This window comes from Physeter macrocephalus, chromosome 8 (assembly GCF_002837175.3).
Source record: "Physeter macrocephalus isolate SW-GA chromosome 8, ASM283717v5, whole genome shotgun sequence".
Lineage (NCBI taxonomy): Eukaryota > Metazoa > Chordata > Mammalia > Artiodactyla > Physeteridae > Physeter > Physeter macrocephalus.
The window spans coordinates 34,337,111-34,364,062 of record NC_041221.1 but is presented as its reverse complement, the minus strand read 5'-3'; the positions used below and the strand labels follow the sequence as shown (position 1 = coordinate 34,364,062).

Below are 26,952 nucleotides of genomic sequence, written 5' to 3'. Positions count from 1 at the left end.
TTTGAATGGGAGTGCAAATCCATGTGTTGACTTGCGATGTGTTCTGTTTGGCCATATTAGCCAATGTTCTAAATACACAGATTTCTGGACCTACCAGGAGAAAGGTCTGGGTGTAAAGACTTCCAAGATAAATTCTCCTTCCACAACAGTCCTGATAACAATAAAGCTAACTTTTAAGTTTCTTTTCTGCCTCCCTCCCTCCCTCCCTCCCTCCTTTCCTCATTTAATCTGACTCCAAATGAAGCAATATCGCTCTCCAAATACATACTTTGCAAAGACTGGATGACATCCAAAAATGACCATTCCCCACACTTACATCTAAAACCATTTAAAATGACGCTAATTTTTATATGATCTAATTCGAACAGCCACAAAGAAACGGGCATTCGTTGTTTAATAGCTAAACTTTAAAAAGCATTTTGATAATATATTTACAGAGATAAGAGATAAATATCTATTGTGTATGCTACACCTGGTATAATATAGATGCTATATCTATTTACTTGCAAGGTTTCTAGAGCTCATTGATCAGCTTCTCAATCTATAAAGCGGAGGTTTGCATTCACTTTTCTCCTAATATTACGTTATGAGTTCACCTCAAGTGCAGCCTCACCAGGGACTGTTTCTTTGTTTCATTTCAATGAATGCTACCCTTACAAATGCAATATTGATTTTTCTTCCAAACTGTAATGATGCGAAGTGCAGTAGCTGGACAAATTTATGTTTATTGCCAAAAACCTGACTTGACAAGCCGGTGTGACTTCCTTTACTTACATGGTACCATTATTTCACATACTGACGTTGCATTTGGATAAACAATCAATCCCAAATAGTGTTATATTAAATACATGTAAATGAGAAAAGGCAATACTATGTTATTTTACTTTTGTATGTAACCTTCAATTCAGAATCAGTGACTTTGAAAGCCTAGAATTACCCAGATTTTTTAGCAGATTCATTCATCTGTAAAGCAATCTAATTTCTGGATTTTATTGTTTAATAAGCAATAAACTATTTACTGTACAAAAAGTGATAAGGATTTTGCTGGCAGTAAAGACAGAATGCAATGCAATTTATGAAATTAAAGAAAGCCCAGCACCTGTCCAAGTCAATATGCGTCTATGTGTTCACACTAGAGAAGAAAGGGCAATTTATTTATCATTTGAGAAAATTTGTGTGGAAAGCAGCTGTATAGGTGCTAAAGTCTACAACCGCCCCCCGCCGCCATTATTTGGACTGTTAGCTGTAAGAATGAAAGCTACCTGTATCATCTCCTAAAGTTCAGTGTTTCTCACCTACTTTAAGAGCATGACAATTTTTAAGAGAAAGAGACAGGGTGAAAGAAAAATAAAGAATAATAAAAGTAAAAAGAAAGATAGAAATGTTGTTAGATCTGCTTCCTTGAGACCAGATATATCAAGATCCAAGATTAGAAGCTGTCACAGAATCATGGCTTTTGTTTTTCTTTCTCTGTCACCCATCTGCCATCTCTAAGTGCTGAAAGTCAGAGCGGCAAGTGCTGAAATACTGTATCCATTAATCATGAGAGTAGTGAACATGTATAAGTCACGCTGGGACAGGACTTCAGGGCCTCTAATGATGTAGGTCAGTGTAGATTAGTGTCTATTCCTCACTCTGGGATGTGGTGCATTTCCTACTCTATGTTGGAGAATGTCTATCCTTTCAAAACAATCAAGGGACATTATTTGAAAGCTCATAGCTCAATTACAAAGAATAAATGTTGCTTAAGGATGGAGGAAGCTCCCTGGGCACTATAGTGTCTTACTTAATATCCCTGTAGATTCCAGAGTTGTTTTTTTTTTAAAACATTTCATGTATTTAAAAGAGAATTAAACAAACACAACGGTCTTATTGACATGGAAAGTCTGACACATATCCAGTTATAAGTAACTTTAAAGATACCTTTCCACTGCACCTTTTGAAAGGTGCTATTCAAAGTATTTTCAGGGATTAGGGATTAGCAAGCTGTGGACTTTTGGCCAAATTCTGCTCAGTGTCTGATTTTTGTAAATAGAGTCCTATTGGAACACACCTGCACCCATCTGGTTACATGTTGTTAATGACTTCTTTCAGGCTACAAGATAGTGTTGAGTACTTATGACAGAGACCTTAAAACCCATAAAGCCTAAGATACTTCTTATCTGGTCCTTTACATAAAATATTTGCCAATCCCTAAAGTATACCATTAATAGAAATCTGTCTGCTACATGTATCCCAGTTTCCTCATCTATAGTTTATAGAATTACATCATTTGTATGGAATTCTTTGGAATTAATAGTTTACTACTTCCTTTGATTTATGATATTAAAATAAGCTCTCTTTTTGACAATTTCTCTTCTATTTTATTTACTTTCATTGGTACTGTCTCCATTTGTATTTAATAATTCTTAGAAAAGTGGAAACTCTTTCTAGGCATACTTGAAGGCATACTTACACTTGAAGTCTTAAGATAGATGGGGCTATTGTCCAAAGGAACACTGGGCACACTATACTTCTATATTCTAGAAAAATGTAAGAGTCAATTTTGCATTATAAGTTTTCTAATGAGATCCTGATATTAAGAAAGTTTAAGAAATCTGCAAATAGAAGAAAAATAAAAATAACCTACAATCTTGCAAATCAATTATACATTTTCCATTATAACACACATAAACATATAACACATAGAATACATGATCAATGTTTTAAATATGGGAATAAATTATTCAAATAATTACATCAACATCATTTTTATTATCTTCCTAGTGAAAGCACCATGTAGATAGGAAATTGTGTCAGTTTTGTTCAGAGACAGGCTGCAGTGTTTAAAATTGTGCCTGGAAGATATTAGGTGCTGAAAAAATATTTGTATGCTGAAGAAATGAGCAAAAATCCAGGTTTCAATATAAGTAATTTTAATTTTATGTTTATGCTGTATTTTCAAATTGTTGTACAAAGGGAATATGTGATTTTCATAATTAAATATCAATAATTATATATTATAGCAAAATTAATGGTATAATTTGGAAATAATACTCTATAGTAAATAAATTTCACATGACACAGCTGGTACCTTGGTAAATAATGTGTATCCGTCAACTGGTTAAATAATTGAGTTATAAATAAAATATATTTAAATAAGTGAAATTATAGGGTGGTTCCCAAAAGAAGAAAAGCATTTCTGTCCTGTGGCATATGAAAATCAGGAGGACCATGATATACAGGGATATTTTAATAAATCAACCCTGTAATACAGTAATTTATAATTTAAATATATATACTTAAAGAGTGGGTTTTATAAATGAAAAAATTATAATGTGGCATATAATAGATAAAGAAGCCATAGCAATATGGATAAGACTTTAAAGAGAGTTATGTAAGAGTTATGGAGACTCACATTTGAAGCTTCGTAATGAGATAAAGAAGAGTTATCTTTAAAGAGTTATCTTTAAAGAGTTAACTTTAACTTTGTAAGAGTTAAAGAAGAACTTGAGGTAATTCTAAGGGGAAAAAGAAGTCTTGCAAGCTTTGTGCAATCTCAGTATTGTCTGGAATTATGGAATTAGAGAATGTGTGCTGCTTACTGTTTTTCTTTTCCTATAATAGCTCTTCTTCCTTTTCTTCTACAACCCCACTATTTTTCTACTTGAAAAATTAAAATCCAATATCGATTCATGGACCTGAACATATCCCTCATTATCCCTCCAATAATATACAAGAAAAACCTCTCTAGTATTACATTTAAGGTTTAGAAATAAGAAAATCATTTTACAAATTGGTTAGTACATACAAGTACTTTTTTACTTGAGAAAGACAAAATATTTTCTTGGTGTTTAGAAATCCAATTGATAGCTCTGTAGCCTCAATTATTTTTGTGTCTTGAAATCTGTACTGATATGTAGCTGGGTCATCCTGATGCCTTCTTATGCCCATTAAAACCCTCCAAATTAACACGCAGCCCCCAAGTCTCCTCCCTCTCCCCTTCCCCATCCCTCATGCTCACCTACTTCTACCCCAGGGTGTCCCCTCCCTGTCATGATGGTCCTTTAGTCATTACTTTCTTCCTTATGTCGTTCCTTTTAGAAATATAGTTTGTGCTAATCTTAGCCTCATTTTCTTCCTGGATTTAGTCCCTCTGGAATTCTGGTGAGTAAAACCCCTCACTCCATTAAGTATTGGTATTATTTAAATCTTTGTGGTTCTCCGTAAAGAGTAGCATGGTATTTATTTTTGCAACCCAAGGGCTCTTTGGCTCACAGGGGTTCAGATTCCTGTGGGGAATCTGTGAAGGTGCTTTCAAGGCTTAGTCTAGCAAGTACGTCAAGGCATGGATTCAAACCCCTCTTTTACACAAGTTCAATGCCTCCAGTAATATTTGAAAGGAATGCACTTTGTGTGTTGGAAGATCATACATTAACAGCATGTCTCTTGATTCCCATTGAAGCATGAAGCAGCACTGATGAAACAAATGTGGGACTATCTCCAGCACAGATGATTTCTGTACAAATTTAGAGGATGTACATGCTGCTTAGGTGGTCATGATGAAACCCTTAGGTACTATGAGTGGTAAATCAGTGGGCAGATTCTCAAATATGTGCCATATGTGAGTATTGAGGTAGGCACTGATCACTATCATGTAAAATCTATTAGCACATGCATCGTGACCCTGCTTGATCCAGTTTATTTCAAGAAACAAAGACAATTTCAGGTGCCCTAACTACAGTCCAAAATCTTGAGTGTGAAGTCCACCATTTGGTCATTTGTGTGTGTGTGTGTGTGTGTATGTGTGTGTTGGTAACAGTTGTATTGTGATATAATTTCCGTACCATAGAATTCACACACAATTCAGTGTTTTATTGGTATAGTCATATAATTATGCATCACCACAATCTAATTTTAGGTCACTTTTGTCCTACCTGGAAGAAATCCCAAACCCATTAGCAATTACTCCTCACTCTTCACACCACGTACTAGCCCTGGGCAACCAATTCATCTACCCTGTCTTCATGTATTTGCCTAGTCTGAACATGTCATATAAATGAAATTCATACAATATGTGGTCTTTTGTGGCTAGCTTCTTTCTTTTAGCTCAGTGTTTTCAATGTTCATCAAAGTTGTAGCATGTATTAGTACTGTATTCCTTTTCAGTCCAAATAATATTCCATTGCATGGTGCTGTGTAAATGAGCCAAAGATAGACCCTGTAAATTGGCCCCCAGGGTGTGTATGTCTTCATTGTAAGTTGATACCTGTTAGCTCAGAAGCCCATGTTTACAATAGTTACTTTAAACCCTTTGCATTCTAAGTTCATCACCGAGGCCCCTTCAAAGGCTAATTTCTCTGACTGCTCATTTCCCAGTATGTGGGTCACACTTTCCTGTTTCTTTGCATGTCTTGTAAGTGTTGAAAACCGGACTTTATAAATAATATATTGTAGCAGCAGTGATTATTGAACCTCCAATCCTCTCCCCTGGAGGTCGTTCTTGCTGTTGTTTGCTTGGTCATTTATTTGTGTAGTGAATTGGGTGAATTTATTTGGAAATGTATATTACATCTACAATGTGTGACCTCTGTTCAAGTTTGTCTTCTCTTGTTGATCTTTTAACCTGGCTACATATGGTATTGGTCCTGCATCAGCAGAAGCCACCTATTTGTCAGTGGCTGTGCTTAAGCCCCTTAGCTGGTCAGATTTTTTTTTTTTTTTTTGAAGATGTTGGGAGTAGGAGTTTATTAATTTTATTTTATTATTTTTGCTGTGTTGGGTCTTCGTTTCTGTGCGAGGGCTTTCTCTAGTTGTGGCAAGTGGGGACCACTCTTCATCGCGGTGCGCGGGCCTCTCACCGCCGTGGCCTCTCCCGTTGCGGAGCACAGGCTCCAGATGCGCAGGCTCAGTAGCCGTGGCTCACGGGCCCAGTTGCTCCGCGGCATGTGGGATCCCCCCAGACCAGGGCTCGAACCCATGTCCCCTGCATCGGCAGCCAGATTCTCAACCACTGCGCCACCAGGGAAGCCCAGCTGGTCAGATTTTTACCCTCTACCATTGGATATCTGTGTGACTTGTAGGCTGCTATTACTGAGTAATAAATTTGCATTTTTTGCTCCATGTTTAGTTGGGAACTGGTACTTAAAGATTGTATCTCTAATTACTTCTGAGAGGGCATAGTACTGGGGATACACACATTCTTCATGACTGCAAGGGATGAGTATAATTTTTAAGTCTGGATTCCTAGGAGTTACCCCTTGGTCAGAGTAGATTATTGCTCAGTTGGTGTTTGGTATGAAGTTGTATTTAAGCTCCTTGTGCCAGTGAAACGACCCCTCCCCGCCGCCCCCGACCCGTGTTGATGTTCTGGCCGCAGGCTGGGGAGTGCTTTCACATCTCTTTCATTCCCGTTAGTGATCTCTAGTGAGTGAGTACAGCTTAGCACACGTGCACAGCCTTCCCAATCCTAGAGTTGACTGAGCCCAAAGGGCTCTTCTTGGTTATCCTTTTCTTGGTTCTGTTAAACTCCTGGCTGCTCTTCCATTCTGTTCGTATCATAGATTTACCAAAATCTTTAATTGCGCTGCACAAAGATCTCCACTGTGTCAACGGCACTCTTGGACAAGGAGTTCGCATTCTGTTAGAAATAAAGTGTGTCCTCTCAAACACAGCCCTGGAGCTCTTTATCCTTTTGGCCTTCCTTTCTCTTGAGAAGGATACCTGAAGCTCTGCAACAGAGCTGGGAGCCAGGACCTGCTCTTCCTGTAGTGCCATCCTCATGCTGTGAGTGGCCATTGGTGATGGTGGTGACACGGGGTAGCCACCCCTGGTCTTCTCATTTTGCCCCTACAAACGCAGAAACTTTGCCCTACAGGTGAGCTAGGGCAGGCCCCTCTATTCACAACCAGGTGTGCCTGGAGTAGAGCTTTCACTCTCTGAATGGAAACTAGTGAGAAAGGAAGTCTTATTCTTTCCACCACACCTGCCTGAGACAGCATTTCTGAAACACAGGACTTGGGAGGAGAGATGTGAAACGCCACTGCCAGCCTTTTCCTCCCAAGATGAAACCCAATCTTGAGATTAGGAGCTGGGTAAAGAGCCTCCAACTTCTTAGTTGCTCCTGTCCAAAGTAGAGGGCTTCTGTAGCATAGACCTGGGACATATAAATTTAATAATATCATCTTAGAAAGCAGGTCATGGCTCAATGTCACAGACTCTTTCGGTTCTTACCAAGATTTAGTAGACTTCCTCGAATGAATGTCTCTCCATTTGCTGTATATGCTTAAGACAACTTCCAGCGACTTTAAATGATTGTTTTTTTATTTTTTTCAACTGTATTTTCTTTTTTTAAAAATCTTTATTAGAGTATAATTGCCTTACAACGTTGTGTCAGTTTCTGCTGTACAACAAAGTGAATCAGCCATATGCATACACATGTCCCCATATCCCCTCCCTCTTGCGTCTCCCTCCCACCCTCCCTATCCCACCCCTCCAGGTCGTCACAAAGCATCAAGCTAATCTCCCTGTGCTAAGCAGCAGCTTCCCACTAGCCATCCATTTTACATTTGGTAGTATATATGAAACAATTTTCTTAGTAAAATTGCTGTTTTGCTCTGAAGAGTCTCTACTGAACCCCTCACTGTGCTATTCTGAAGTATTGTACCTACACCCTATTTAGTTTTGTTCTCAAAATGTACACATTATAATTTGCTTTTTTCCCTTCAGTACTGATTAGCCTCATAAAACTAGGAATTCAGGAAGACTACTCAGTGTTGTAATGAAGTTTAACATCCTTCAGATAATCTTGGCTCTTTTGTTAGAACTGTGATTTAATCCAGTCTTACCCTAAGCAGATTTTCTAAGCAGCTCTCCATCAGTCCCTTGTGGCTGGCCTCCTGTAAGCTTTCCGCAATCTATCACAGCTAGAGCATTTTTCCCTTATTTTTTTGCTACAGGATTCGAATTCAATATAAAAATCCAAACTATTTTCCAATGTAAGATATCCTTCTTCCTGGCATCGTGAAAGTGGTAATAAAAATGGAGATCCTGTGGCTTTCAGCTCTTGAATTACTACTATTACTAAGATGTCCATCATTTACAAGGCAGTCTCTGAATAGAACTCTAAAAAAGTTCTTTTTCTCCCAATTTTGCCCCCTTACTCTGTAAATTTCTCCTGTGTCTGGTAGAAAGTAGGTTGTACAATTTTTTAGCCATTAGCCAAGCCTCCAGGTAACGAAATCTCAGCCGTTTTTATGTTAAAGTATTTAAAAGTCTCATTTATTTAATCACAATTTCTTAATTTACAAAAGTGGTTTCAATCTATTAAGAACTGGTTTTCTACTGAAGCTTTGTAAACAAAAATTTCTAGTGAATATTTGCATCAGGGTGTTGTTTTATGTGGTAAATAGGTAAGGTCAAAATGCCTCAAAAATTGTAGTCTCATCCTTGAATATAATCACATTATGATTGAGTTACATCTCTGGTAATTTTTTCTTTATTTCCTAAGAATGAATAATTGCCTCTTTTTTCTATGTATTAACCATTATTTCATCAACACACTTTCCAACAAAGTGTGGATTTCTTCTCTGCCATTTAAAAACACTATGTAATTCATTCGTTTTAATTCATTAATTTCTCCTCCTTGGTGTTATACCTCTTGGAATTCTTCTTCTCTTTAATCTGGACTGGTGCTCCCTGAGCCTATATACAGTTTTCTTCCTAAAATTCCTCTCTATTATTGTGCTGAAAATTCCCTTTGCCTTTCTTCTTGTTAAATATCCTTGTTACTGAATCCCATGCTTTCCTCTTCTTTTTTTTTAAAGTAAACTTTATTTTTGAGCACATTTAAATTTACAGAAAAATTGAAACAATAGTACAGAGAATTCACATATATCCAGCACCTCTGATATTATATCTTACATTAGCGTGATACAGTTGTTACAATTAAATAATGAATATTGACACATTATTATTAACTAAAGTCCATACTTTATTCAGATTTTCTTAGCTCTTACCTAATGTCCTTTTTCTGTTCCAGCATCCCATCTGTTACATTTAGTTTTCATGTTTCCTTAGGTATCTCTTGGCTATGACAACTTTCCAGATTTTCCATCTTTTTTTTTTTTTTTAAACAAGACGTGCCTTTATTTATTGATTTGGCCACATTGCGTGGCTTGTGGGATCTTAGTTCCCCAATCTGGGATTGAATCTGCGCCCCCTGAAGTGGAAGTTCAGAGTCCAAACCACTGGACCACCAGGGAATTCCCAAGATTTTCCTTGTTTTTGATGACATTCAAAGTTTTCAAAAGTACTGCTCAGGCATTTTATAGAATGTCACTCAGTTGGGATTTGTCTAATGTATTTCTCATGAGTAGACTGTTGTTATTGATTTTGCAGAGGAACACCAAAGAAGTAAACTGCCTTTTTCAGAACATCACATCAAGGGTGTTCTAACAATGCAGTTAAAAATAACACCATGAATGTAAATGTGTACTCAAATCTTTCTTCTGAGAGAGGGAAGGAGAGAGATTGTGTTCCTTGTCATCCATACTGGAAAGATGTCCCATGTTGAGTTTCTTTTTTTTTTCTCCCACAGATATTTGTTCTTAGCTTATTGACGATACCAGTATCATATCATTTACTGTGTGTGTGTGTTTGTGTATATATATATATATATATATATATATATATATATAGGTCTGGGTAAGTCAGACAGCAAGGATTAATGAATTCCACAGATCAAGATCATAGATTAATTATCACTTCAGGCATCTTTATTTAACTTCTAAGAGACAATGGAAGTGGGTTTACCATCCATACTTCTCAGTGTTAAGCTTGTAAAATAGAAGAGTTGGGGTTAAGATTTTGCTGCACCAGAGAGAGTGTAAAATTTCCTTTTGGTGTGGGCTTACTAGGACCAAGAGAGGTGTGGTAGGGATATTTGCTCATCCCCAATGTATTTCAAAAACTACCTTCATATAGATACATATATATATATATACATACATATATATGTATATATATAATATTTAAGAAGTACGTTTGAAAAATTATTCCATATGTCATAGGCATAGTTGCCATTAAAGAGTTATCCTATATGCAGTTAGCCTTAGAATGTTACCCATAATAGAGAACCACTTGTAATAATTAACATACCTGTCAACCTAGTAAGACATCTTCTAACAAAGAGAGACCCTTTCAGTGTAATTTATATAAAGTAGACCCCTTTTCAAGAGCTATTCTTAAAAACAAACACACCCAAAATTAAATAAGTAACTACAGAAACCACAGCCTTCGGTATCTCTCAGTTCTAAAGACACATTTAACGGAAAAGCTGTCACTGGGTATTTCACATCTAACTAACCCCTGCTTTGATATATGACCATTTTTAAAAATATCCCTTCTCCTAAAAGCAATGTGTGGCTCCAGAGACTCATCATTGGGTTTGGAAAGTCTTTGGAAAGCCACTTCGGCTCCACAAAATTTAGGAATAATAGACAAATGTAAAATTTTAAACACTGTGCCCGAAATCCAGTATATGGAGTCAAACGCATCTCTGGTGCTGTCCTTTGTAACAAATATGTCTTCTTTAAAGTTCCCATGTTTCCATAGGGTGCTGACACCTCAGAGCAAGTCTCTGTTCTTGCTCTTGTAACAGCACCATTGGTGCTGGGGCAAGCGTACCCAGGTTGATGGCTCCTCATAATTTTTCCTTGTAATTTCAGCTATATTTCATGCCTCAGGGAGTTGTTTCTCTTTTACTTAAGAACCGGAGTCCTTCAATCTCCTTGCATTACTTTTGTTGTGATATAACACTTTAAAAGCTCCCCGGCTGACAACTGTGGCCGGAGGCTGGGATCTTCTGGGAGCAGCATTATGCACTGAAAATAATATCTGTTCCTCTGTTCACTGAAGCACCACAGTTTTATAGAGTGTTGGAATGGACTCTAGGATCCTAAGGCAATAACATGAGTTAGGAAATGCATGTGTGTACACGTTCTAATTGAGTGATGAGATTAACATATATTTAATTTCTTCTTGTATTTAGCTCTACAGACATAAGAATATTGTTGATGGTGTCCCCACAATTCAAATGCTACTTGACAGACAGTTACTTAGTGTAAAACTATGCTATGACGTCATTAGACATTATTCCTCACATCTGTCTTGTTCCAAAGCCTATCTTTTCATTTATTTCTTTTATTATGATTTTTTAAAACTATACCAAGCCTGGGAGTGACCCCCAAATTCAGAGTCATCACTTAGGTCCCACTGGCTGCCCTCTCATCTGACAGACCCCAACGCAGCACCCCCAGTTCATTCTAACTGGGAAGAGGCTGGACAGCTGGAAAGTGCCTTACCTTCTCTGTGCTTTGGGTCACCTGGCGTGTCTAGCACCTTGCTGGGTGGATTAGCTGGGCTGTTGTGCCATTTCTGAATTTTCAGCCACCATCCAGTCCTATTAGCACACTGGCCATGTCTATTATAGCTTTTTTTTCTTTTCTTCTGTCTCTGCCTAGAATTATGTGTCTCTTTTTACATCCTGGTGGGTGAGGGCTGGGAGTCCTGAACCTCCTGACTTCAAAGGAACTATATTGACCTAATTGCTTCAAATCTTCTAATTTCACAGAAGATCTAAATGAGTCTAAGAAACTTTATGCTGCCCAATATTGAAAAAACTACTTTGCTTTGGAAAAAGAATTTGGAACTCAGGTCTTCAAGCTCATATTCATTGTCTTGCTGGGATCTGAAAGCCTTGATGCCCTCATCTATTTATGCATTCGTTCATTCAGGGATAGTGGCGAACAGAATCCAAGGGGATGGGCTCTTGTGTCAGAGTGCCCAGATTCAAACCCGCCTGCTATGCACTCCTCTGTGGACGATGGTCAAGTCATTTAACTTCTCTATTCCTCCATTCTATCTGTCAAATGGGTATAATAACACCTCCTTCACAGAGCAATTGTACTGGTACAGAACACACAACATTATGTGAAACATAGTGAGTTTTCAATAAAAGTTGGCTATTATCATTCGATGACTGATTCCCTCAAACTTAACAAATGCTTTTTTGGTACTTACAATACACTGTTGTAGATGCCAGGAGCAGAACAGCTGAGAAAAGCTGACAAAAGAGACATCATTGCTACTCTCTTAGCCCCTGTTCACTCTACTCAGAAAAGTGGAACAAATAATCATACAAATACACCTGTAATATAAATTATTACTATTGATAATAATATTATTTATCAGTAAAGGGTTTGAGAGAAGGGGAGAATGGCAAGGGTCTAGCATGGTATAGAGGTAGATCATGCAGGCCCTATTAAGTTCATGAATATCATAATAAAAATCCTGGCTTTTAAGATCTACTGTCTTAGCAACTTCCAGATGTACAATACAGTGTTAACTACAGTCATCGTGCTGTGTGTTACATCCTCAGCATAAAGTGAGAAGGCTTTACATTTTTAATTATAGATCTTTCTACTACAATGTGGTATGTGAGTTCCTAAAAAGCTTTGCCTTCTGCAGAATTCATATTAAAACAGCAGCATTCATGGCAAAGAATAAGATTAAGTGCATATCTTCAGAACCTGTGAGGTCACCCCTGGCCATCACCATTCTAATGAAAATATCAGCAAAATAAACTACTCATACATAAATATTCCTGTAAATATAAAAACATATTTTAACAAAAAGGAGAAAGTAATTTGATGGCAGGGATACGGGTAAGGATCAGACTATTTAGAGAAAGAGAAAGAGGAAAATGCATGAAAAAGTAGAACACAGCAGGCTAAGTAGAATATGTGTCCAGAGAGAACCAAAGGAAAGAACAAGAAGTGGGCACGAGGTGAGGGAAATGGGGGGATCTTCTGCCACACCGTACTCTTCTGTAGCTCCTCTTCACTTCAGCCTCATGACAATGTTTTGCATTTAGGGGTTATTTTTGGCGACGTGAATCTTTACAGTGCTGGGGAATTAGCTTATGAAAAAACATACTTTCTATGTTACTTTCACATTCTTCTTCACATCACAAACACCCATTCTAAGGTAACAAAAGGGGGATGATATGGACCAACTAGAATTTCTGAAAGATTCCTCTAAAAGGAGATCAAAACTCAGATTTCAGACACCTCCACTTCCAAGGGGAAAGGGTATCTGGACTCATAGTGATGGTCCTGATGATAAATATAGCCAGCTGGACAATATCAAAAATCTCTAATATAAAATAAAAAGACACTGTTTAAAGAAATAACTTTAGGTATCAATGCTCACTAAAATCTGAATTTTTATAACTCATGCCCCCAAAAAATGGAGGAGAAAAAATCAATGGAACAGAAAGGCAAAAATACAACCTAATTATATATATAATAGACTAGGTTTGGGAAGTTAGAGTTCCTGCCATCCATCTTTTCTACTCATGTTTATCTCCCCATCTGTTCTGTATATATGCCTGGAGTAGGATTGACATGAGTAGGGGAAGAAACATGGACAAGGCGGAAAATCCAAGAAATTAAAACACTTTAGTTTTTGGTGTTAGTAACTTAAACTTGAAAACAGATGAGGAAAACATGTGCATTATTTTTACAGAGGCTTATTGCATAGAGTTGCAAATATCCACGGACATCCCAAATATATTGTCACACAAATGTGACACAGCTTGTGCTAGATATTCGATTTTTGAATGTTAAGAATACATTACTTAAGTAGAAACTGCAGGTGTGATTTAAACTCTATTGTTTAAATCAGTTCTAATCAGTAGAAAATAACGCAAATCACAAATGCAAGCTGCATCTATAATTGTAATGTTTTAGTAAACACATTAAAAATTAAAAAGAAATAGGTCAAATTAAATAGCTTATATTTATTTAAATTCTATATCCAAAATATTACCATGTCAACAACTAATAAATATAGAAACAATAGTGGGATTTTACATTATTTTTTTTGGTACTAGTTTTTTGAAATGTGGTATATAATTGAAAAGTAGAGCACGTCTCAACATCAACTTGCCAGGTTTCTACTAGACAGACACATATGGCTAGTGATTAGCATATTGCACAATATAGTCTAAGTTAACTTTTTATGAACATTATTTTGCCAGAATGAAAAGGTGCAATAAAATATATACTGTTTATGTTTTTATTAGTAGCTAACAGGTGCATCCCTTCAGGCCAGAAAAAAATATATGTCGTGCTTTATTTCTCCTTTTGGGAGTGTCCTTGTAGGATGCTCTCAAAGTATAAATTTTAACCCTCCCCATCTCATATCTTAACTCAAGCGTAGTGAATTGCTCCCACATTAAATGTTTAAATTTGAATATTTGCAAAGAATGCATTATACTTTTTATTATATTGTATGTAACTGAATAATCATTAAACCAAATTGCAACTGACAGGTTGACAAAATGCCCAAAATGTTTTATAGGTGTGTGATTGAATATGTATTGATTTTGATTTTAGTTCTCTTGTTTTGGAAGCGCTGTACATAATTTCTGGCCTCCAACATTTTTGGCCCTTGGAAACTTCCCAGGCTGTGGGCAATGGGCCTCTAGTGCCAAATGCATGAAACTTCCCTGGCTGGAACCACATTTTTCCCATGCTGCTTACAGAACATAGATCTGCTCTCACCTTTAGGTCTCACTGCAATTGGCATCTATAACAGGCTTTTGCTAACTTACGTTTTGGTCACTTAAGTTTTGCCATCAGGATATTCTGTTTGCTTTCTTTTTTTCTTTTTTTTTTACAGCATTGGTAAATTTGCCCTCATTTCTTTATATGACTATTTATTTTCCATTTCTGATTTAAGAGAGGGAAGGATTGTGTCTGTTATCTTATCTACTGTTTAACAAATGTCCTAGTACCTTGTAAACACCCAAACCTTAGATAAGCGAATGAAAAAAAGTGTTTGTTGTAAGGAGATGTTCAAAGCTCATTTTACCTAAATGCAGGGCAGAGGTTGTCCATCTGATAGCGACCCAAGGTTGCTCTGAGCTGCACACCACCTACAAAATAATTCCTTTTTATCCAGTGTTTCTAGTATGCCAAGGCTAGAGAAACATTTTTTTTTTTTTTTAACTTAAAGCTTATAATAAAGCCTTATAAAACAAATCTAGGGGCTCTGTGCTCCGCAACGGGAGAGGCCACGGCAGAGGGAGGCCCGCATACCACAAAAAAAAAAAAAAAAAAAAAAAAAAAAAAAAAAAAACAAAACAATCTGAGATTTTCTCAATAAATTACGTCTTAGTAAGATCATTTACGTTTAGTAATTTATGTTGTTCTTTCTTGCATGGTCTTATTCTTCCTATTCTCTAACTTCAGGGAATTTTTTTGCTTTTTTAAAACTGCTTTGTTTTTTCCTTATTCTCTAAATCTGTGGTTCTCAATCTTGGCCTATTTTGCTCCTCCCAGGGAATATTTATTTGGCAATGTCTGGAGACATGTTTTTGTTGTCACAACTGGCTGTGAGAGAGGATGCTACTGTCATCTATTGAGTAAAGGAAAGGGGGTGCTGCTAGAAATCATAAAATGCACATGCTGGCTCCCCAGCAACAAAGAGTTTTCCATCCCAAAAGGTCAATTGTGCCGTTTGTGAAATCCTACTCTCAGTTCACTTTAAAAATAGTGATCCTGGAAAAGAACTCTAATACAAAAAGATACTTGCACCCCAATGTTCACAGCAGCACTATTTACAATAGCCAAGACATGGAAACAACCTAAGTGTCCATTGACAGATGAATGGTTAAAGAAGATGTGGTATTTATAAATATATATACAATGGAAAATTACTCAGCCATGAAAAAAGACTGAAATAATGCCATTCGCAGCACTAATGCCATTTGGATGGACCTAAAGATTATCATACTAAGTCAGACAGAGAAAAACAAATACATGATATCTCTCATATGTGGAATATAAAGAAAGTGATACAAATGAACTTATTTACAAAACAGAAATAGACTCACAGACATAGAAAACAAACATATGCTTACCAAAGGGGAAAGGCGAGGATGAATTGGGAATTCAGGACTAAAAGATACACACTACTATATATAAGATAAATAAACAACAAGGACCTACTGCACAGGGAACTATATTCAGTATCTTGTAATAACCTATAATGGAAAAAATCTAAAAAAAAATATATATATATATCTATATATCTGAATTACTTTGCTGTACACTTGAAACATTGTAAATCAACTATACTTCAATTACAAAAATAGAGATCCCTGTTTTATTCTTAAAATGATTATTAAATTTAAAAAAATGATTGCTTCTATTTATGATATACCTTTTGCTTTATTGTAACTCATACTTTTCAAGTCTGTAAAAAAAAACTTAGATGTCTATCCAAGTTAACAGGTTAAAGAGCAGTGACCATTTACCAATATAATTCTTTTAAAGACTTTCCTCTCTGTTTCTTTAAATGTTGGCAGATATAATGAAAGTTTTGATGACTATCATCATGTAATTCTATCAATTTAATGTATCTTTGTTAATCTGTTTTATAGGTCCCTTTAGATGGAATATAATATAGCAGAAGCCTTTTCATCAAAAGGATTAATGCCTGCATTATCATTTCTGCAATAAAAGAGAGAGCTAAGTGGTAGAGGCCACAGACACCTCAAACCTGGATTCCACAATACTGCATTAAGTGCTGGAGTTTTTATTACTCTGCTGTAGGAAAGCTTTTGCCAATGCTTACAAGGAACTGTTTATCCCTGCTGCTCTGGGTCCTGTTTGATGGAGGTCTCCTAACACCACTTCAACCTCAGCCGCAACAGACTTTAGCCACAGAACCAAGAGAGAATGTTATCCACCCGCCAGGGCAGCGATCACATTTCCAACGAGTTAAACGTGGCTGGGTATGGAATCAGTTTTTTGTGCTGGAGGAATACATGGGCTCCGAGCCTCAGTATGTGGGAAAGGTAATGGCGTGTTTCTTTTGACAACAACTTGATAGCAAGGGGGCTTATGCATTGTGTATTGTGTATGGATGTTTTTCACAGGAGTTGAACAAACCAGTGAGTAGAACACTGGAATTGAAATCTGAGAGACCTGGTTTCTCTTCCTGACTCAATGGCCCAGGTAAGCTTTGGAATATCATTTAATCCCTCTTTGCTTCCATCCTCCTTGGTTATTTTAATGAAGTTAATATATATTGTGTTCCTATTTTTGGCATTATTCGCCAAAGACATGAAGTTAATATGTGTAAATGAAATTAAAACTGTTACTATAACACAGTATTGGTCATAGCCATTCTGGAATTGTTTACCAACGAGAGACAGGAAAAATCAGCAGGTATAAATATTCTATATTTTTGTTGGTATCTTTGAATGACCAGAATATCTCCCTTTCCCTCCCTCTTAAAAAACATGATATACCATTTAGATTGTGGCTCTGGAGTATAGATGGTCTCAGACTTACAATGGTTTGATTTAGGATTTTTTAACTTTACAATGTCGTGAAAACAGTATGCGTTCTGTACCCGCATAACCATTCTGTTTTTCACTTTTAGTACAATATTCAATAAACTACATGAGATAGTCAACACTTGATTATAAAGTAGGCTCTGTGCTAGATGATTTTTCCTGAGTGTAGGTTAATATAAGTGTTCTGAGAATGTTTAAGTCTGTCTAGGCTAAGTAATGATAAAGAATAGGTGTATTAAATGCATTTCGACTTACAATATTTTCAATTTACAATGAGTTTATTGGGATGTAACCCCATTGTAAGTTGAGGAAGCTCTATATTTGATTTGGCTTGCTTATACTTTATAAATAATTCCATTATTATAGGCTTCACAAGCTATTTATGGCCAAAGTAATAAATGCTGGAACCCAGATATGTACGCATAAATCTCAACACAATACACAAATTTTAATCTTATTGTAATTTTAAAGAAATTAAAATTTTTTCACAAAATAGTTGATGGCAACTATCTGTTTCAGCACATTTATGTTTCACTGCTATTTTTCTTACATAAAATTTTTGACTCATGTCTATAATAGATAGACCTTATCAATGATACCAGAATATTTTCCAGAAAAATAAATATTTTATGTATTTTGATTTTGTTATTTCCATTTTTTAATTTTCTAAAAGATTTTTCTATGGTTTTAATAAAAATATTTATGTTTGAAGAGAGTTTAAAATAAATCCAAAGATAGAAATGGAAAACCATAGTAGAAGGAGTATTAGGAAGCTGATATAGAAGATAATGTCTCTGGAATATTAAAGTCTCTAGAGGTTTCAGAAAACCTAAACTAATGAGAAACATGATGAGTCTTATGATTCTAATACTGGCTCAAATGAAGCAAATCTATTCAAGATCTAAATTCTTTGCCCTATGATTTTAGAATTTACCTTTTGGAAATTTATTTTTAAAATATTGAATAATACAGTGGGGAAGGTCTTCAGATAGAACCTTGTTGAAAATGAACATGTAGCCAGCATTGCCCTAGTGTTACCAAACACAAGTTCATGTGCCCGATGCACCTTGAGTCCAAACAAACCAAAACATCAAAGGTTGGAGCAGAGAAAGGTTTATTGCAGGGCGATACAAGCAGATGGGTGGCTCCTGCCCCCAAAACCCTGAGCTCCCTGAAGGATTTCAGCAAAGCACTTTTAAGGCAAGGTGAGGGAGGGGTGTGGTTAGTTGTTGCAAACTTCTTGGTGTCGGAATCCTTTGTTCTTGCAGCTGTCCACATAGGTCAGGTCAGGATGTTCCTGTAAACCTCCAACAAGACAAAAGTTATTCTCTGTTCTGCAACTTTTTATCTCTACATGAATGGACTCTTAAAGGTCAGAGTCTTGAGAATAGGTTATCCTGTATATTTCAAGCTATAGGCAACATTCTTTTACAAAAGGTACAGAGCCATTATGACTAAGCATAGGCAACAGAGCACAAAGGTAAAAGAAACAGATCTAATATGGAGTCAGATTTGTTCTTCCTTATTACACTACCGTGTATGGACCCTGAGCAAATTTATTTTCTGTGGGGTACCTATCTATATATAAAATTTGAGTCATATCAAATCAGTCTTTGAGTACCATTCTGGCAGTCCAATTTTTAGTGATCTTGCAAAAAATATACAGTGCCTTTTAGCAGGAGTAATATCCTTGAAAGGCCATCTACTAGAAATCAGGGCCTGGTCTTGTGGCCCTGGGACAACTCCCTAGGTGGAAGTCCTGAGGTCCATATGGTACCTGGTGAATCCCAAAATTGAGCAGAAAGTCAGAGAGACCCTTAAAGGAGAGAAATGTCTACTGAGGCCCAAGCAATTCCAATCCATCCCAGGGCACCCCACTCAGATGGCATTGCTCCACAAATAGCCCTCGGCACAAGACGGGCCTTAGAAACTTTTGAGGAAAGCACTCCAAAGCATGGATGTCCCCTGATGTTACCGTACATAGTTTCTGCTTATATGATTCCTCTATGTGATCACAGAATATAAAAAAATCACTAAACTTTTCTATGGTGAGATAATTTCATGTTGTCCTGGTGCACTCATTTCTTGTGAGCTAATTTTGCATAAGGATTGAGTTTTCACATCCAAGACAAATGAAGAGGTAGCATAGCTCTAGAACTCTGACTCCTGGGTGTTAGTTATATCAACTCTGCTTGTGATGGAAGCTGGACATCGCATTGAGATTCCGGGCAAATGTCTGCTGGGAAGCCATTCTCTGGTTTTGACTAAAGCAGATCCATAGACTTTACTTGCCAGAATTTGAGGTGAGAAAGTGGACATTTTGTTGAAAATTTAATGAAATTGACTTTTAATCTATCCTAGCTAGTGTAGAATTTCACATCCCAATGGACATGATTAAAAGGATCTAGGAGCTGCTTATGCAAGTTTTGTTTGATAGCCTTGAATTCTATTTTTATAATTGCTATGACAGTATGGAATTCATCCAAATCATTTAAGAGATGAATTAGTATTTATAAATAGATTAAAAAGGTCTAAGATCTAGCCTATTATGAAATTAAAATATTATTTTCATAGACACATGGTTCCCCATTTGTAAAGTATAATGAAAACCCATGGTTCTCAGGCAATGTATGTTTCTAATGCAAATGAAACAACAGTTGCCAAGATTTCCTTTCCACATGGAAACTAATTAAAGTTTAATTAACTCTGTCTTGATGATTGTAGATGTGGGAATAGTGATATGATAACATTGGGACCAATTCAAGCATTATAAATATGTGTGTAAACATATAAATATATTTGTGCTCCTGCTTTTTTCTGGAAAGGCTTTGAGACAGTTCATAGTAAAGCAAGGTAGTATAAATAATATAGAACTCTGTGTCAAGGGAGTGCACAAGTGTCAAGCACAATGGTCAACTGTACTATTCTAAGTGAGCTTCAAATTTAACGTATGTTTCTTTTCAGCAAGAACATACATGGAAAGTATTAATTTGTAGAGTTCCCATTATTGGAAACTCCACTTATTGAGAGAAAAAAGCAATTTCCCTACCTTCAAATATAAAAGAATTTCTTCCCGTAGAAATTAAAGGGGGGTGGTTGAGTGGCTTAATAGATATTAGCCCCAACACTGTTATATTTAATATTTAAAAGGAGCAGGTGTTATTGTTGACATCGTTTCAAGAAAGACCAAACCTTGGTGTTGCTTATAATGAATATTATTTTATATACAAATACATCCCAAGGGTGTCGAGAGGTAAAACCAATGCTTTTCTCAAATAGACATTATGGATTTACTACAACACTTGGACACGTGTAAGGTGCCGTACTGCAGAGCAACACAGAAATTAATTTGATCAGCAAACATTTTAAATTCATTCATTACCTGTTGCTCAAAGTCACCTCAAAAAATTATTATTAAAGACACACACACGTGCACATTTGCTTACACACACACACACACACACAAACACACACACACACAGAGTAAGTTGCTTATACCAACAAATATAACTGGGTGCCTTTGTCTGTATAATACTAAGTTATGTCATAGCCTCAAAGCTATGTATCAAGAGAATGCTACCCATCTCATCTTCAAATAATAATTTAGAAAATTGAGTTGTCACTTCAGATGATCTTTGTTAGCAGCAATTCTTAAGTCGAAAGTGTTTAAAATGGCAGAAAGATTAAGAATTGAAGCGTATCTAAACCCTAATTTCAGAGACATTTCTTTAGTTAACATTTTTCATTGAGAATGCATTACAATTTCAGAAAGCATTAAGCCTTGTGGGGATAAATTTAAGTATGAATGTCTTTAGATTGCAATTATAACAGGTAAGCTTTATTGAGCATCGTAAGGCAGGATTTTAAACCCTTTACTTACCAAAATCTATGTAGTCTTCACAACAGCACTAGGAGGAAGATTATTAGTAGCCCCATTTTATACACCAGAAAAGTGAGGCACAGAAAGTTAAATAACTTCCTATGGCCCAACACCCAATAAATACTGAAACTGGGATTTTAAGCCGGGTAGAGCGGGGTAATTTAGTTTCATTGCACCAGAAAATATCACATTTTATTGTCCTATAAGCATTCTAGGAGTGAACAATAATTTTAATACAACAATTAATTTTAATACTGTGACAAAGACCCTATGAGGAGCTGTGGAGACAAAGGAAGGTCTATGACTACGCCTAGAAGATGGAGGAATTCAAGGAAAGCTTCACAGATGATGAAGCACCTGAGATGAGTCTTGAAGGATGACTTTATTTTTTCAGAAAAGATAGTCTGAGGAAAAGTTTTTTTAAGTACTGAGGCTTGAAAGTGCTAGGTGAGCCTCGATAACCGTATTTCAATATAGTCAGAGAGTGTGAAAACAACATTTCAGAGTAGGTAAAGAGAGAAAGTGCAGAGGCTCAAGTCTGGTACCAAGATCAGTAACATTTGTTCTTTTAATTTTTTTAAATTGAGATATAATTGACATAGAATAGCAGTTTCAGGTGTACAATGTAACGATCGACATTTGTATACGTTGTGAGATGGTCACTCCAATAAGCCTAGTTAACATATATCACCACACAGTTACAATTTTTTTTTTCTTGTGATGAGGACTTTTAAGATTTACTGTCTTAGCAACCTTCAAATATGAATACAGTATTATTAAGTGTAGTCACCATGCTGTACATTACAGTATTATTTGTTCTTAAAGGCATCAGGATCCATAGTATTTTGGTTGAGGATTCTCATGGACAGAATTACAGTTCTAGAATGATTACTCAGAGATCCATTTGAAGGACTTGGAGACAGAAAAACAGACATGGAGATAAGGAGCATATGAAGGAGAAGGTTACAGTAGGATTGTCTCGGAAGTAATAAAGGAAACGGGATATTAGAGTTGGACATTTGAAAGGTAGACAATAGAAGATTCCAAGATCCATTGGTCAAGAGAATATAAAGGATGAGACAAATAACGAGTGGATAATCATATGTAGAGAATGAGAGGGAGAAGGGAAATGATGCAGATTCCTGGCTTCTGTTTTGCTGGTATTCTGTATAGATTTGGTTTTAGAGTAAGAAATAAAAGGATCACTGCTAGACATTATATATCCAGAGTTGCTTAGAAGTGTCCAGGTGAAGTATCTCACAGATATTTACATACATTAATCTAGAGTTCACAGAATATCCTATGGTAGAGATACAGGATCAGGAGTAATTGGTATACAGATGGTGGTCAAAATCACATAAGTGGGTAACAAGCTAGGAAAAATTACAGAGAAGATATGAGAACGCTGATTTTTAACTGCAAAGCAGATGAAGAATAGATAGATCTAATTAATAAGAAGTAAAAGACAAACATGTAAGAGTTTTATGGAAAGTAAAATAAAATAAAATTTTAAGAATAAGAAATGACAAATAATGTCAAGCTCCACAGGTCTAGTTAAACAATGACTGGAACACCTCTACTGATTTTGTCATTTAGTGAGCCAGAGGTAAACTTACTCAAAGTGATTTTAGTCGTTTTCTCTAGGGTCTGAAGAAAGAAGAAAGGGATGGGTACAGCCTGTAGATGACATTTCAAAAGTGTAGGTGAAATTGATTGGTGTATGCTGGTTTGATCTGATAGGGATTCTATTAATATTTTCCAGAGAAACAAAACCAATAGGATGCATATATATGACTTAAGGGAAATGACTTTTTAAAATATTTTCTTGTGGTAGAACTAATCAGCAATGTGTGATTCTCCTCACCAGCAAGAAACCCTAAGAAAGGAGGAGAAGGTGTAGGTCACTGCATCAATTCATTATTGAAGTTTTTTGAGGGAGTCATTGTGATGGAATAGATAGAAGAGTACTAAAAAAGAAGTCCAGGGCTTCCCTGGTGGCGCAGTGGTTGAGAGTCCGCCTGCCGATGCAGGGGACGTGGGTTCTTGCCCCGGTCCGGGAGGATCCCACATGCCGCGGAGCGGCTGGGCCCGTGAGTCATGGCCACTGGGCCTGCGCGTCCGGAGCCTGTGCTCCGCAACGGGAGAGGCCACGACAGTGAGAGGCCCGCGTACCACAAAAAAAAAAAAAAAAAAAAAAAACAGGATGGAACTACAAACACTAATGTTCCAAAGAGACATACCAATAAAAAGATATGCACCTCGGCGATATTTCAGCTTCAGTTCCAGACCACAGGGATAAAGGAAACATTGCAATCAAGTGAGTCACACACAGTTTTTGGTTTCCCGGAGCATATAAAAGTTTGCACTGTATGTAGTCTATTAAGTGTGCAATAGAATTATGTCTGAAACAGCAATGTGCATACCTTAATTTAAAAAAACTTTATTGCTAAAAGATGCTAACTAACCGTCATCTTAGCTTCAGCAAGTCGTAGTAGTAACATCAAAGATCACTGATCATATCACCATAAAAATATAATAATAACAAAGAAGTTTGAAATATTGGGAGAATTACCAAAATGTGATCCAGTGGCAGGAAGTGAGCAAATGTGGTTGGAAAAAATGGCGCCGATAGACTTGCTGGACACAGGGTTGCCATAAAACTTCAGTCTGTAAAAAGTGTAATATCTGAGAAGCACCATAATGTGAAATGCAATAAAACAAGGTATGCCTGCAAGTGTGTGTATGTGTGTATTCACGTGTGTGTGTGTGTGTGTATATATATATATACACAAAAGTCAAGGCAGTAGCAGTAGAATTTCATTTTTTAAATAAGTATATGTAGAATTTGTTTTGGATTAGTAAAAAAATAAAATAAGAAAGGAAGAAAAATAGAGATAGTATAATAGCATATTAAAATGGCTATAACTGCACTGCAAAATTATTTGCCTATCTGGAAATTCTTCTAAATTAACACAATATTGATATGATATTTTGACTCATGTACATATCTCTTTGCATCCAATAAAAATGCAGATTGTATCATAAAGTTATACCAACACATTTATAAGTTATTTTCATGGCTTAACATCTTTCTTTCTTTCTCTCTCCCTTTCTCCCTTCTCCCTTCGCCTTCCATTCTTTCTTTCTTCCTTCCATTCTTTCTTTCTTTCTTTTTTCTTTCTTTTTCTTTCTTTCTTTCTCTTTCTTTCTTTCTTTCTTTTTCTTTCTTTCTTTCTCTTTCTTTCATTCTTTCTCTCTCTCTCTCTCTTTCTTTCTTTCTTTCTCTTTCTTTCTTTCTCTTTTTCTTTCTTTCTTTCTCTTTCTTTCATTCTTTCTCTCTCTCTCTCTCTTTCTTTCTTTCTTTCTTTCTTTCTTTCTTTCTTTTTCTCTCTCTCTCTTTGGTTCATGAGTCACATAGCTTTTTGAAAAGCCCATAATGTGTTTTTCATGGTTCAGTTTACTCCTAAAGTGTGAGCTTTCAATATCAGAGTAATTCCTGTTCATTTGAGATTCAAGGTTCATCACACCAGCTCAATCTTCATACAAGATTTAAAACCTTATGCATCCTGTTGACTCCTGCCTCACTTACATATCTGAGAACCTTTGCAGTATATTCAAGTGCCCTAAATCAAGGTCTTGTTTCTAATCCATTTTGCTGCCAAATGGATTGACCTTGTTGCTAATCAAAGCATCTTTGGCTACCTGCTCTTTCTGTAGCAAAACATCAGAATAAACCATTAATATGCCTGATATTTTATTACACACCTTGGTTCTTAAACATATCCCTGAGTTTTATAGTTTCTCTCAATACGTGAGGCTGTCTTTGAAATAATCATTTTGGGGTATGATTAGACAGCAATATATCTAAAAGGAAAATCGCTGAAATAGAATTTGAGCAAATAAATAACACAGTATGCTAAAGTTCTTGTCAAATAGTCGATGCCCATTGTATGCCAGTTCTTCTCTCTCCTTTCCAATTTATTTCTTGCTTCGAGCATGCTAGTTGTTTCATAATAGCTGTGCCATAAAGGTCTAATGGGATTATTTTAATTGAATTGGCAGGGCCTTGAGTGAAATTCAACTATCTTTAAATCAATATATGAATCATTAAAAACAACATTTCAAAAATAACATGGACAGCTTTAAGATTTGAGCACTCATTTCTTTTTCTCCTTCTTTCTTCTCCTCCTCTTCTCCTCCTCCTGCTGTTTTTCCACCTTACCTCTAATTATCTTTCAGTCCTTCCTTTTCTTCTGACCACTTCTCTATATTATTTAGGGATTTGCCTGAGTAGTTACTTAAAAGCTAAGATAAAGAGTTCAGAGGCTTTGATTCTAATTTCCAGGTCTTATAATAATTATCCACATGAAAGCTCACATGTGTCAATCCACATGACTAAGAACATAGTGGAACATCATATACCCAGATTATGCTGTCACCAGGAATAACCCAGATGCACTTGTCACAGACTTCACAGTACAGATCACTCTGTGTATGTGTGTGTGTGTGTGTTTATGTGTATGTGTGTTTCCAAAATTTTTTCGGTGAAACATTAGTTAAAAGAAAGTTCGTTGGATTCTTTGGAAAACATTGCTCTCTGTTGGCTAACACTGATGAACCACTACCACTTACATATTATACCAGATGATAAGAAGTGGGGCCCAATGGAATGATTAGAGAAGTACCCTGGGAAAGGCCACCTGTATGAAAAGATAACAGAAAAAGCAAGTACAAAGTGACCTGAATGATAAAGATTTCAAATTTAATGTTCTCATCTTCCAAAAATATTGAATTGATGAATTTATGCCACAGTTATGCCACTCAGACCTACACTTGTAATATAGACGGGTTCTTTGGATACGCTTTAAACATAACAGATATCTGAGAAAAATTCCTTTCTCTTGACTCTGAAAAAAGTGAGACCACTGTCATAGGAAGTACTATCTATATATGTTTCGTTGTTTGTGAGGCCAACATTTATTGCTACTGACATTTAATCAGTACAACTAACATATGAAATTACTATTATGGAAGCATATGTTTTCTACTCCTGGAATTTCCCATAGAGATTGCATAAAGGAGATTTACTATATAGCATATATCAACATAACCACTATAGAGTAGACTTTTAATGCATACTCATTCTCATTATTTCTTTTTTCTGTTGTTGTTTTATGGGATTTGTATACTTTATTTTTTTTTAACATCTTTATTGAGGTATAATTGCTTTCCAATGGTGTGTTACTTTCTGCTTTATAACAAAGTGAATCAGCTGTACATAAACATATATCCCCATATCTCCTCCCTCTTGTGTCTCCCTCCCATCCTCCCTATCCCACCCCTCTAGGTGGACCCAAAGCATGGAGCTGACCTCTCTGTGCTATGCAGCTGCTTCCCAGTAACTATCTATTTTACATTTGGTAGTGTATATAAGTCCATGCCACTCTTTCACTTTGTCCCAGCTTACCCTTCCCCCACCCCATGTCCTTAAGTCCATTCTCTACGTCTGCGTCTTTATTCCTGTCCTAACACTAGGTTCTTGAGAACCATTTTTTTTTTTAGATTCCATATATATATGTGTTAGCATACGATATTGGTTTTTCTCTTTCTGACTTACTTCACTCTGTATGACAGACTCTAGGTCCATCCACCTCACTACAAA

General features: G+C 36.3%; 1 protein-coding gene across 4 annotated transcripts in view; it reads left to right on the top strand.

Moving 5' to 3' along the window:
* CDH12 (cadherin 12) overlaps positions 1–26,952 on the top strand; it is a 403,417-nt gene that overhangs the window by 113,006 nt on the left and 263,459 nt on the right. For 2 of the 4 annotated variants that reach the window (XM_024122919.1, XM_024122920.2), the window contains one exon: positions 16,490–16,906. In XM_024122919.1, the coding sequence (XP_023978687.1) occupies positions 16,676–16,906 (231 nt within the window). In that variant the 5' untranslated portion in view covers positions 16,490–16,675. Of the gene's footprint in view, positions 1–16,489; positions 16,907–26,952 lie in introns of those variants that run through there. The other 2 variants (XM_007107776.3, XM_007107777.2) reach the window with 2 other exon arrangements.